Source organism: Aspergillus uvarum, assembly GCF_003184745.1.
Source record: "Aspergillus uvarum CBS 121591 unplaced genomic scaffold BO82scaffold_54, whole genome shotgun sequence".
NCBI classification, from domain to species: domain Eukaryota; kingdom Fungi; phylum Ascomycota; class Eurotiomycetes; order Eurotiales; family Aspergillaceae; genus Aspergillus; species Aspergillus uvarum.
This window is the reverse complement of record NW_020291351.1, coordinates 205,349-218,516: the sequence shown is the minus strand read 5'-3', so window position 1 is coordinate 218,516 and position 13,168 is coordinate 205,349. Positions and strand designations below refer to the sequence as shown.

The 13,168-nt window shown below is 54.7% G+C and overlaps 6 protein-coding genes across 6 annotated transcripts; 4 read left to right on the top strand and 2 right to left on the bottom strand.

The window, feature by feature from the left end:
• Nucleotides 1-402: 402 nt before the first annotated feature.
• Nucleotides 403-2,324, top strand: BO82DRAFT_317029 (aldehyde dehydrogenase ALDH). Its single transcript, XM_025632597.1, has 3 exons — nt 403-683; nt 743-942; nt 1,013-2,324. The coding sequence occupies exons 1-3, from the start codon at nt 556-558 to the stop codon at nt 2,197-2,199; spliced, it is 1,515 nt and encodes a 504-aa protein (XP_025488862.1). The 5' UTR covers nt 403-555; the 3' UTR covers nt 2,200-2,324.
• A 2,221-nt stretch (nt 2,325-4,545) lies between these two features.
• BO82DRAFT_342275 (cytochrome P450) lies at nt 4,546-6,487 on the bottom strand. Its single transcript, XM_025633575.1, has 5 exons — nt 6,154-6,487; nt 5,990-6,098; nt 5,919-5,935; nt 5,155-5,872; nt 4,546-5,099 (listed from the first exon to the last, which is right to left on the bottom strand). The coding sequence occupies exons 1-5, from the start codon at nt 6,459-6,461 to the stop codon at nt 4,617-4,619; spliced, it is 1,635 nt and encodes a 544-aa protein (XP_025488861.1). The 5' UTR covers nt 6,462-6,487; the 3' UTR covers nt 4,546-4,616.
• A 1,138-nt stretch (nt 6,488-7,625) lies between these two features.
• Nucleotides 7,626-8,328, top strand: BO82DRAFT_357188 (uncharacterized protein; the record flags this gene model as incomplete). Its single annotated transcript, XM_025635951.1, has 1 exon — nt 7,626-8,328. A coding segment is annotated over exon 1 (542 nt), but the record flags the coding sequence as incomplete, so codon positions are not given.
• A 79-nt stretch (nt 8,329-8,407) lies between these two features.
• Nucleotides 8,408-10,173, top strand: BO82DRAFT_357187 (MFS general substrate transporter). The gene has a single exon (XM_025635950.1). It carries the CDS (start codon nt 8,452-8,454, stop codon nt 10,153-10,155), a length of 1,704 nt encoding a protein of 567 aa, XP_025488859.1. The 5' UTR covers nt 8,408-8,451; the 3' UTR covers nt 10,156-10,173.
• An 820-nt stretch (nt 10,174-10,993) lies between these two features.
• On the top strand, nt 10,994-11,748 carry BO82DRAFT_357186 (uncharacterized protein). The gene has a single exon (XM_025635949.1). It carries the CDS (start codon nt 11,039-11,041, stop codon nt 11,621-11,623), a length of 585 nt encoding a protein of 194 aa, XP_025488858.1. The 5' UTR covers nt 10,994-11,038; the 3' UTR covers nt 11,624-11,748.
• A 148-nt stretch (nt 11,749-11,896) lies between these two features.
• Nucleotides 11,897-12,516, bottom strand: BO82DRAFT_367532 (uncharacterized protein; the record flags this gene model as incomplete). Its single annotated transcript, XM_025637080.1, has 3 exons — nt 11,897-12,093; nt 12,163-12,239; nt 12,308-12,516. 3 exons carry the CDS (start codon nt 12,514-12,516, stop codon nt 11,897-11,899), a joined length of 483 nt encoding a protein of 160 aa, XP_025488857.1.
• Nucleotides 12,517-13,168: the final 652 nt, after the last annotated feature.

Sequence of the window (13,168 nt, the reverse complement as noted above, 5' to 3'; positions counted from 1 at the left end):
TGGATTTGTTTTATCGAATGGTAGAATGTTACTGGTCGTGGCCGTTGGACCCAAAGTTTGCCTGAGGCACCGAGGGCTGACCGGACTCCGCTGACATAAGACTTTCCTTTCACAGTCGGCCAAAAGCAGCATTCAGTCGGGCCTAAAGCGGCGCGCTTCGAGCGGATCAGAAAGGGAAGGTCATTCCACGGAATGATTGCCACAAAAGTCCACGTGAGGGGACACCGAGCGTATGGCCCACTCGGCGATAAACATGCCCTTTTGGGCGGTAGACTATCTTATCGGAAACCGCGGGACAGCTGGAGCCCCGCTCATTCCTCCATTCCGAATCAGTCCCGCAAACTGACCACTTATTCCCCAAATCCAGTTTAGGCAGTTCTAGCCTGACACTGCACTCCACCGGTCCGCGGTGCGCTCAGTAGGCCACAAAACCCCCAGCTATCTGCTCTGCTGTCTGCTGCCATTGCGACTGTCTTCCTTCTTCATTTCTTTCTCTCGTCTCTGTCTGTTCCGTTCAATTCGGAGATTTTTTCTGTGACTTTGTGCCAATATAGGATGTCGGACCTCTTCGTCGAGCTTACCACGCCTAACGGCCGTCAGTACAAGCAGCCCACGGGCTTGTTCATCAGTAACGAGTTCCGTCCCTCATCCGGCGGACAAACCATTGTGTCGCTGGACCCAGCGTGAGTTGCAAGCCCAGCTTTGCAGTGAGTACACCGTCGCATGTTGCTGACGGTAGCAGAACCGACAAGCCGATTGCCACGGTGCACGCGGCGACCGCAGAGGATGTCGACGCCGCCGTGCAGGCCGCCAAGGCCGCCCTCGGCCATGCATCGTGGAAGCAGCTGCCTGCCACCGAGCGCGGGCAGCTCATGGGCCGACTCGCCGATCTGATCGAGCAGAACAGGGAGTTGTTCGCTGCCATTGATGCGTGGGATAATGGTGGGTTCATCCTTCAAGCTCCCGCAGCAACTCGACGGTAGCGATAGAGCGGGGCTGACAGGCACACCAGGAAAACCGTACCACGTCGCATTGAACGAAGACCTGACTGAAGCCATCAACACGATCCGCTACTACAGCGGATGGGCCGATAAGACCCACGGCCAGACGATTAGCACCACGCCCCAGAAATTCGCATACACCATCCGCCAGCCGCTCGGGGTTATCGGGCAGATTATCCCTTGGAATTACCCGCTATCTATGGCGGCCTGGAAGCTGGGCCCTGCGTTGGCTTGCGGCAACACTGTTGTTATCAAAGCGGCTGAGCAGACGCCGCTGAGTATCCTGGTCCTGGGTACTTTAATCAAGGAGGCTGGATTCCCCGCTGGTGTGGTGAATATCATCAATGGGTACGGTCGCGAGGCGGGTGCGGCTCTCGTACAGCATCCGCTTGTGGACAAGGTGGCCTTTACTGGGTCCACTGCCACCGCGCGCGAGATTATGAAGATGGCTGCCGGCACACTCAAGAATATCACCCTTGAGACAGGTGGCAAGTCGCCTCTGGTGGTATTCCCCGATGCCGATATGGAGCAGGCGGTCAAGTGGTCTCACCTCGGCATCATGTCGAACCAGGGTCAAATCTGCACGGCGACCTCGCGCATCTTCGTGCACCGGGAGGTGCTGGACACCTTCCTGGAGCAGTTTAAGAAGGAGGTCGAAACAACGTCCAAGATCGGTGATCAGTGGGATGAAACGACATACCAGGGTCCCCAGGTCACTCGCGCGCAGTACGAAAGAGTGCTGTCGTATATCGAGCTGGCCAAGAAAGAAGGAGCCAAGCTTCTGATCGGTGGTGGCGCATACACTCCTGCTGACAGCAAGTTGGAAAAGGGATACTTCGTCCAGCCGACGGCCTTCACAGATGTCACTGATGACATGCGTATCGTGCAGGAGGAGGTCTTTGGGCCTGTGGTCGTCATCATGCCTTTTGACTCGGAGGAGGAGGTCATCCGCCGCGCCAATAATACCACATATGGTCTAGGTGCAGCAGTTTTCACCCGGGACCTGGAGCGGGCTCACCGGGTGGCGGCGGAGTTCGAGGCAGGTATGGTTTGGGTCAACAGCAGTCAGGATTGCGACCCCCGCATCCCCTTTGGAGGAGTGAAACAGAGTGGTATTGGTCGGGAGCTGGGTGAGGCTGGCTTGGAGGCGTACTCCCAGATAAAGGCGGTCCACATCAACATGGGGAGCCGATTGTAGATAGACCATCATGATAGACGATCGTGATGCTACCGATCAGATGATGATAATGAAGACAGCGTTCAAGAAGTTGTTTTGAAACCATTGAACAAATCCGGCAGTCATGAAGTACACGGCTTCACTATTTTTGTGTCTGTTTTGTTCATCCGCAGGATCAATTATATCCTTTGTCGGGTTATAGAGCTCGCCGCTGTCCAAGGCAGCAGCACAGCCATAGATGTTCGCTCGCGCTATTTCCTCTTTAAATGCTCGGAATCGTTCGCTCTCAGCCTAGAAGCACCCTTACCCGTTTGTGTATAGTCCTATCATGACGAAAGACGACAGGAGGCCAGTGCTACTGATAGAAAAACCCCCGATGAAGTCAAAGGGGAGATTCTTGAGGATGGACCCAACAAGATGACAAATGATTTGCATCGCACATCCTAGGCTCGACACAACAATCCATGTGCACAATATGATTACAAACAGTCGCTCGCGCTGTTTAGGATCATATTTTCCTCCCAACCCTGGTGAGTCTGCAGCAAGTCCGACCGAATTTTGTTGGGGCAGGAGTGCGCGTAGTTGGAATATCTATTCGCAGCCACCATCGTTCCAGATGGAGGCGAGTCATCGTACATACGATTGTTGTCGCACGACCGTCACATGCCACCAATGCTTCTTCCATGAGGTTCCTAGACCGCTTAGACCGCCGCACTAAGCTTTGACGAGCTCATCCGATATGTTATAAGTTTATTATAGATGTAACCTCTCAAGCTTTGGCAAAATATAACAACATACAGCCATAATTTGTTCTGCGTATAATTTGAGATATGATCTGTGCACCGTAGCGGGCATATCACTGCCAACCAGGCGCTCGGTTCCGGGTAGATGATAGATACGTCTGTTTGACCAGGAGGACTGTCGGTCTGCATGTGAAGTAGGTACGGAGGTTGGATAGAAGACATCGGGTGGTGCGACAGACTACATACATCAACTCTGGTCAGCCTCGAAATATTCCATCGTAGGGACTGGCACGGGCTGTACATCGTTGTGATGAGGACGCATTATGTCCGAGAATAGCTCTAGAGCCATATGGCGCCAGAGACCCACCGGATGGCTCGAATCTTGAAGCGGATTAGTATAAGCGACATCTTTTTGTATCCTTTCATAGTGATAGCTTGGAAAGATGGGAAAAATGCCTGAGACAGGTGAACTATGATCCCACAAGCATCTCTTGCGATACTGGTATACGATAGAAATCAAACGCAAGAATGGAACATTGAAGTAAAGGGGAGCGGTATGCGAAGAGCGTGAAGGCTTGTGTGCCGGACACGTGATCAATGGTTGCTTCCCAAACAGGAACCCCCAGCAACGCACCAAACATTTGGCTTGAGATTCACGACTACAGTCTGGACTTTGCCTCTACCCCTCCCTCGAACAACTTCCCTTCCAACATTCGTCCCTGACCTTTCTCCTCATCCATCCTTCCCATCTTTCATCATAGCTTCTACCGATCCTGTCATTGAGGGTCCCACTGAGCCTTCTATCAAGTTTCCTACTGAGGTTCCAGCTGAGACTCACACCGAAAAAAAACGGCCGCATCGCTCACTGAAACTGCCAAAGACCTCGTCTCCCAGACCCCTATCGAATCTTCTTCTGAGACTTCCGCTGAGCCTACTACCGAGGCTTGGGCTTGGGCTTCGGCATGGGCTTCGGCTGCTTAGGGGTGTTCTCATAGTTGTCGACGATGGGCTTCCCACACTCATCGCAGTCCATTTTGGGACTGTCCTTTTTGTTGCTCGTCATGTTGTTCCAGCCACATTTCTTGCAACGCATGGTTTACGGATGTTAGAAACGGTGTTCCGACTTCACGGTGTGAGAATGAGAAGTGGGGGTCTGGGGCGTCAAGCCGCGGGTGAGGTTCTGTGATGCTAGGGAAAGTCAGTATTCAAGTTCAAATTCCTGGGCGGATCTTGCTTCCTTACGGGTTCTGAAATGTAGTGGTTAGATGTGCGAGGTATGTAGCTTTGAGGATTGGGGAGGTGGGTAGTGTAGACAAGATCGATATAAACGGAGGAGATAGTGAGGAAGTGTTGGTGGTGAGAGAGTAGGCGACGGTGACTCCGGGGACGGCTTTGGGGAGGCCAGTGCCGGGAGTAACACCATTAGGCCTCGACTCAGGCTGCTAAGCCAGGGGCCTACAGTGAAAGGCCTCTCCTAGGTTAGTAGCTTGGTGCCTGGAAGTGAATGCTTTGCTCTCTGGGAGCACGAGCATTTGGGTCCATCGATCCTCAGATAAAGCAGTTGGCAGTAAGATATGCCCTGGCATCACAGGCATCTCGCGTGTGAGTAGATTCTTAAAATACACGGATGCTTTGTATTCTAGACTAAACTCGTTCTGTATACATATTCAAGCTCAGAGAGGCATAGAGATTCAGCTATTGTACATCCCGCACCCACCGCAACTGCACAGTCTTGTGATCCTTAACCTGCAACGTCGACTTAGCAATCGCGTTATCCGTCAACCGCACCAACCTCCGCCGCAGATCTTCTGGTTGCGAGATTCCGTCGACGGGCATCGGCTCGCACCGAGCGGACCGAAACAACGTGGCAATGGTGGAGACAAACTCCACTTGGGACATCTTCAACCCGGGGCAGACGCGGGGACCGCCAGACCATGGAAGAAACGTTCCCTTTGGCGGAGTCTTCACTTTTCCGGTGTCATCGATCCAGCGCGAGGGTCTGAAAACCGTGGCATCCTCGCCCCAGATCGTTGTATCGAGATGAATAGCCATCGCAGAAACCATGACATTCATCGGCGGCGCGAGGAGATGCGTGCCCTTTTCGCTGACGAGCTGTTGGGGTCCGGACACTGCGCGGGTCGAATGAAGGACGGGGGGGAAAAGGCGTAGGACCTCGAGCTGTATGATATCATTAGGAGTCTAGCGACTAGGTCAGAACGGAAGGGGTGGGTACCATGATTGCCAATGTGCGCTGACAGTTGGGGAACACATCGTTGTAAGACCAGGGTGACGAGTCTGCAGGGAGCTCACGCAGCTCTTCGCGGATCCACTCCTGCCATTCCGGATATGCAGCCAACAGCGTCACCGCGAACCCCATGGTGTTGGCAGTCGTCTCGTAACCCGCAACTGTGAAGACATAAAGGTTCCCACTGAGCTCGTCAGGCGTGAATCCAAATCCCGAGGTAGTGTCCGTGTCCGAGTTCTGCAGCAAAAAGCGGAGGAAGTTGCTGCGCCCCACGGATTCATCCCTCGCCGTCTGGCGTTCCTCCTGGGAGATCTCGGCGATGTACTGCGGGACTTTCTCGAGACGCTGGCCCAGAAGACGCAGTTGAGCCGGCATGAAGGAGAGTTTGAGAATCTTGGGGGGGATGAAGGCCGCGACGAAAAACAAATCGGTCGCTAACGCGAGGGCTTTGAAGTACGCCGTACGAGCGTGCTCCTCCTGGCCGGGTCTATCTCGAAGCGGTGTCGGCGACCACGGGGTGGTCTTCGTGTACCCTGCCTGACCGATCACGTTGATCGCGAGGCTGCGCAACCCAGTTAGTGAGTCTCCTCCTGGATGGTCAAAGAGGTAATTCAGCATTGATCGCGCTTGTTCACGACTTTCCGACCAGGCGATTCGGCTGATGCGTTCGTCCAGACTAGCGGCAAACATGCGACGGTGACGTTTCCTGCAAGAGATTAGAAAGAGGTGATGTTCCACTTAGGGCCACCTACCATTCATCGCCATTGGTCTGCACCTCACGTATCAGTCTCTAGGCATGGGGAAGCAGCGATGGTTGACGTACCGCAAACACATTTGGGCCCAAGAAACCCAGAATCTTTCCGACAATCGGCGCTTGCTCGAAGTCATTCCTGCGCTGCAGGATCACGTTTCCGAGATGGACATCTCCAGTCCTGCACAAATAGCTCAGAAAGATGTCTGGACCGGTAACCTCGAATGAGAACCCACCAGACCATGCATTCATCGAGGGTGAGCAAGACGAAGGTGTTCCCCCAGCGGTCAAAAGGGCCGCGTTTCATGCGGAACTCCCAGCCATGAGTCCCGATGTCCAAGCGGTTGTATAGCCATTCCGGCAGAACCGGTTGCAGATATGGGCGCAAGATCGGAGCGAGTACCAACCAGGGAGCACTTGCTGTGGGTGCGGGGGCGAAGACGATGGGAAATCCGGTGCGACGGGCTTGGATATATAGGCGCACAAAGAAGAGGGCTTTGTAGATCGAAAATAGTCCGACCGTCATCCACCAAATTGACATCATCCTGGACTCGATTGTTTTCGAATTCGATGTTTGATGATATGACAGCGTGATCGAGACCCAGCGGCGCAGTGGAAACCTTTAAGGGTGAGCTCTGCTTACGCCAAGGCGAGGGCTAAACATACACTTGATGCTAAAGCAAGTTAGCCGATGGAGCCTTTCTGAATATGTTCTAGCTCAAACGCCTTTCATGTCGATGGATCTGACCAGTACAAAGCTTCATTGGCTGTCTCGTGCAAGATGGAGTTCAGAAGTGGGAAGATTGGGTGTTGGTGGCACTGCACTGCATTACAACTAAATCTCCTAAAATGGACTTGTGTTGTTGAGCCAGTGTCCAATCTTTATTCTCAGCCATTGTTGTCTTCCCTACAACGTTTAACCACAACTCGCCGGGCTACTTCACTTTGTGAACTTGGTAGTATTGTTATGTTCTTCATCGCCCCTCTTCTTCCAGCCTCGCACGTGGTTATGGACGGCTGATCATCACGCCATTCTACTTCAGGGGCTTGTTGTTAATATATGCGGACAGGGGTTACGCTTTCTTTGTTTCCATCAACCAGTTAAGATCTGAGCCTAACTGCCTACAGCACAGGACACTCAGCTCCATCATTTACCCTCATTTCCTACAAGAACCGCCAAAATGCGTGGATGCGTCTCTTGACATCTTCCCCCCTTAAGAGCTCGCAATGCAGGTTGTCGCCTTTTCCAGGATGAGATTTCAACTTCGGAGTTTCTATCGAGCACATACTTCTCTATCAAGGCTATACACACCCCGCGTCAACAATCTGACTCTTTTTCTTTTGTTCATTTTTTGTCGTCTTCCATTCGTCCTCTTTTGGATGATGACTAACAAACCGGCCGCAGCTCTCTTGACCAGGAGCACCCATAAATCACACGCAAAGTACACGACATAAGCTGAGAAGCATAAAATGTCTGACGGTACATGTGTCCAGAGGGAGGGAGCAAACATTTTGACTGACAGTTCAGCCGCATGTTATCTGGATTGACCCGACGCGCCTGCTAGATCGACGAATAAGGCTGGGCGGATTACTCCGCCCATACAGTGGTCGAAGCCTCTGCCAAGAGGCTAAGCATCCATGATCGGATAACCGGAGACCCCATCCTGTCCCCGTATCGAGTTCTTCTACACAACATCGCGTGGATCAAGTAAGCAGAAGCCATGGACTTACCGAATATGATACCCATGGTATCGGACATATCAGCAGACCTACCTTGTGTCATACGAATTAGAAAAAACCGGTTGATGCGGAGAAAGGAAACTGGAGAGCGGGGATGGATCACATATCCGACTCAGGCACCAGTTTTTCTGTCTATCGGCCTGACGTCATGTTCATTTCGCTCCACGTCAACTTGTCTGATTTATCGTTTATCACCGGGAGGCAGACCAATCAAATCAGTTGGCTTTGGGGAGGCCAGTGTCTGGGGCCCCGGTGATGTTTTCCCGCCGGACAACCCCGGCTTGCCACGCACTGAGAGCCGACCAGTTCATCGGGGCCGGACTATCGATGCATCATTGCCAGTCGTGCATCAACGGCCAATAGACTACGTGTCTTGTGTGCTCGTGGGACCGACCGGGAGAAAACAAGGATCATCGCCCATGGTACGTCCCAGGGACAATGGGCTGACAGGCCAGGCTATGACGCCAGACAGGAGAAGATCTTTTCCGTACCTGAACCATCAACACGATGACACTGCTGATAGATGATTCTGATGTAGTGTTCACGGCCTTCCTCAACGTCATGCCACTGACTGCGAAGACACTGTGCATAGGATGGAGACGAAAATAATTATAGATCGGCAGTTACAAAAGGCCTTCGATCGCACATCCGTTCTATCAAGCATTCCAAGCCAATTTAAGCATTCTCTATCTGAGTGACAGTGGGGCTTGATACACTAATTTCATGGCTTTTTCTTCTCGCTTCCTTCATAAACACACAACTAGTTTGACGAATCTCATGCGCCGTTCGTCACAATGATCAGCTCTGACACCCAGCTCAACGATCAATCCAACGATCAATCCAACACAGACCAAGAAGGGATCAACGAGAAGAAGACCGAATTCCCACCAGACAACAAAAAGATTCAACGCCGACAATCCGAATCCGATCACCCGACCACCTCACAAACCGAACACGCATCGCAGCGTTCCTCCTCCAACAGCGATGGATCTCTCTCCCGCAAAACCCGACCCGACGGAAAGCGGGAGCTCAGCGAGGACGACTGCTACGACAGGCTGGGCTTCTCCTTTCCGTGGTACAAGAAATGGATGATCCTGACGGTCATCTTCATGGTGCAAATGTCCATGAACTTCAACACGGGCGTGTACTCGGACGCCCTGACCGGCATCGAAGAGACCTTCGGCGTCAGCGCACAGGCGGCGCGGGTGGGCCAGATGATCTTCCTGGTGGCGTACGCGTTCGGCTGCGAGCTCTGGGCGCCGTGGAGCGAGGAGTTCGGACGGTGGCCGATCATGCAGCTGAGTCTGTTCCTGGTCAACATCTGGCAGATCCCGTGCGCGCTGGCGCCGAACTTCGGGACGATCGTCGTCTGCCGGTTCCTGGGCGGGTTGAGCTCCGCCGGCGGGTCGGTCACGCTGGGCATGACGGCGGATATGTGGGAGGCGGATGATCAGGGGTTCGCGGTGGCGTATGTGGTGCTCTCCTCCGTGGGCGGGTCGACCATCGGGCCCGTCTTCGGGGGGTTTATCGGTCAGTACCTGACCTGGCAGTGGGTGTTCTGGGTGCAACTGATCTTCGGCGGCTTCACGCAGGTGCTGCATCTTTTACTGGTGCCAGAGACGCGCGCCACCGTGCTCCTCGACCGGGAGGCCAAGCGCCGGCGCCAGTCGGGCGAGGAGGAGGTCTACGGGCCGAACGAGCTCAAAACAAACCGCCTGGAATTGCGCGAGATCCTGCGAATCTGGAGACGGCCATTCGAGATGTTCTTGCGCGAGCCCATCGTCTTGTTTCTGTCGCTGCTCTCCGGGTTCTCCGATGCGTTGATTTTTACCTTCACGGAATCGTTCACCCTCGTCTTCGACCAGTGGGGCTTCAATACCCTGACCAACGGCCTGGCGTTCTGCGCCATTCTGCTCGGGTACATAATCGCATACCTCATCTTCCTCCCGGACATCTGGCGTCAGCGCAAGATCCGCCAGAAAGACGGCTCAGCGGCACGCCTGGCCGAACGACGCCTGCTGTTATTGCTGTTCCTGGCGCCCCTCGAACCGGTCGGCCTCTTAGGGTTTGCGTGGACGTCGATCGGCCCCGCGTACGCGCCGTGGATCGCCCCGTTGATTTTTGCGTGTCTGATCGCCATCGCCAACTACGCGATCTACATGGCGACGATCGACTACATGGTCGCCGCCTACGGACCGTACTCCGCCTCCGCGACGGGGGGCAACGGGTTCGCGCGGGACTTCCTGGCGGGCATCGCGACCATGTACGCGACGCCGCTGTACGAGAACATAGGCGGGAAGTTCCACCTGGCGTGGGCGTCGACGCTGCTGGGGTGCATTGCGGCGCTGGTGGCGGTGCCGATCTACATTTTCTACTGGAAGGGGCCGGCGATCCGGGCGCGGAGTAAATTCGCGCAGACGCTGGCGGCGGATCGCGAGAAGCACGCGGGGCGCCGGGCGAGTCGGTTGCGGGAGGAGGAGATGCCGTATGCTGTATAGTTGCAGTGTCTGGTATTCATAGCTTTGTATAGTATAGCAGGTCGATCAGCACTGTACATCAAATGTAATTAGCTATTAAGCTATCCATCTTTTGCACAGTAGCCTCTGTAAAGTCAATAATCCTCGCAAGACAAACTTCACCCTTCACATGCCTGCACGCGGATATATGCCAAGCTGCACCACACCTATAGTTTATGCAAGCCACGCCACAGCAAGGGTGTAACGTAGCACCGGTCGATCACCCGTCCCGCGCATCTGCCAAGCCCTAAGTAAGGTATTTAAGCACCGCTCTCCCACCGAGCCACCCGAGTACAGTACAGCTCCTTCTTTCCCGATTTAACAAATTATCACCACCCTCCACCTAACCCCTCCCCAGTAAGGAGCAATCCCAACCAAAATGCACCTCCCCCTCTTCCTATCAACCTTAGGGACCCTCTCCCTCTCCCTCGGCCTTCTCCCCACTACAACCGCCACATCCCCACAAATAAAATTCCAATACCGCACAAACGGAACCTGGCTCGAAAACCTGGCGCTGGGCCCCGCCCCGAGGGGTGCAAACACCACCCCAACGCTACTAGTAACCTGCATGGACGTCCCCGAACTTTGGTCAATCGATGTCTCCACCGGTCAGGGCGAGGTAGTGGCTTGCTTCCCCAACGCCACGGCCTGCATGGGGATAACCCCGCTGGGCCGGGAGGGGGTGTACGCGGTGGTGGTCGGGAAGTTGCGCATTACGGATATTGGGCATCCTGTTGTCGGGTCGTGGGGGGTTTACTCTGTCACTCTTTCGGGGGATGTTGCGGGGGAGGATGGGGATGGGGATGGTGGTGCTGTGTCGGTGCGCAAAGTGGCGGATGTGCCGGAGGCGGGGTGGTTGAATGGGATGGCTCTTTTCCCTTCCGGCGGGTCTGGGACTAAGACTACGGCAGGGACAGGGGTCGTGCTGATCGCCGACTCGGTGAATGGAGTGATCTGGCAACTCGACCCCCAGACCGGAAAGTACCGCGTGGCGTTGAACGATACAGCCAGCATGGCGGCGTCGCCGACGGATCCGTTAGGGCTCGGGGTCAACGGGGTTCGCGTGTGGCGCGGCTTCGTGTACTACTCAACCGACTCCGTGCAGGCGGTGTTTCGCGTGCCGGTGCGGTGGGATGATTCCTCGCGGAGTGTGAGAGCGGCGGGGGCCGTTGAGACGGTGGCGTCTCGGGTGGTGGTGGATGACTTTGCAGTGGCTGAGGACGGGGGTTTGTATCTCATGGCCGTGGCGGATAACCAGGTGGTTAGGGTTACGGCCGCCGGGCAGCAAGCGGTGCTGGCAGGCACCAGGGATAGTGCCCAGGTGGCGGGATGTACCTCCGGGGTGATTTCGGCGGATGGGCGGCGGTTGTTTATTACGACCAATGGCGGGCATATCACTCCGCCGAAGGGAGGGGAGGAGCCGGCGAAGCTGGTGGAGATTGAATTGTAGGTCAGGGGCATGGGCACGGTATGCTTACGGGTAAGAACTGAAGTTCGGCGAATTCCATTCAACAGCGTAACTATCAGTGATTAAGATACAAGCATAGCATAACAGTCGATTTCACTAAAATCCAGGCAAGGAGTAGCAGCTTTTTAATGATCCACGTTGCAGTCTCCCGGAATTCATATCCCGCATCCCTTTACCGTAAACTCCCCGCCCCCACAAGATACTACCCACTGCCCACCGTCCGCTATCCCCCCTTCCAACCCTTGCCACTTCAGCTTACGCCTCAAACTCCACCGCCACATCCCTCTCCACCTCCACATCCCTCTCCACCTCCACATCCCGCCGACCTCCGGGACCACCACCACTGACCGCTGCCGCCGCAGCCGCCGCCGCAGCCCCTCCCGAAGGCGCCACGGGCAGAGGCACCGGTGGGCCAGGCTGGGGCGTGCAGGGCTCGCACTTGGGGATTTTGGCTATGCGATGTTAGCGCCCTCCCAACTGGTCTTCTGCCTTATAGCCCAGAACGGGAACCGATGACTTACAGATACCCTTGCAGTGCTTGGTATCAATCCGTCCACCCCAGATATAGCACTTGTCACTCGGGACATAGTACCAGTCGCTCCATTAAAGTCAGCGAGTGCCATGAACAACACAATAGACAAGTTACAGTGCAACGGGAGAGCGTACTTGAGGCCCTTGTACTGCTCGCCGTCCGTCCACAGACAGCTGACGTCGCGCGTGAGCCCCTTGGTGATGAAGGTGCGCTTGCTGTACCCGCAGGCCAGGGCGGGACACTTGAAGCAGTCGAAGTAGTTGTGGACCTGGCCGCGGACGTTGCAGGTCACGGCGGCGGTCAGGGAGGCGTAGGCCAGGATGAGGAGGGTGAAGAGATGCATGTTAATGAGGACAGTGAGCTTGGGTTTAGTTCAAAGTTTGATACTGCCTGTAATGGTGTGGTTTTGCGGTGTCTTGTGTGATGTACTACACACCCTAGATACAGATTGGCGAGGCGGACGGTGGTATTTATCTTCCCAATTGTCCTACTCACCGTATACCTCTCCGCATACACGATGCATAGAAAAGTCCACCATTCCGCTCCTACCAAAAATAATGACGTCCTCGACACCCCTTGGCGATCTTGGCATAACACAGCCCACGACGATATTTCCGCTCAAGAACACCGTTTCCATCCCACCCAAACACCTCAAACCTCGTGTTCTACCCTCTCAGCACAAACCTCACAAATCAGAGGGTCCAATCTCCGAGGAAAGTCAATTCTTTCGGGTAGGATCAAAATTTCTCCAGACAGGATACGAGCCCTGCAGGTGATCATCATCGGGCCGGACAAATCACCCGCGATGCTATTTTAAGCCTCATCGAGATTATAGTATGTGTCCGGCTCGACCCCGTAATGTACCTGGGTACCCCAGATCTGAGGACTGTCATATTGAGTGGCATGTTCGTATTTGGGGGCTGAAACCTTGGTTCGGCTTCCCGAGGACAATGACGTTGGGGACCCTGATCCACCGGGTCGGAACACGATATCAC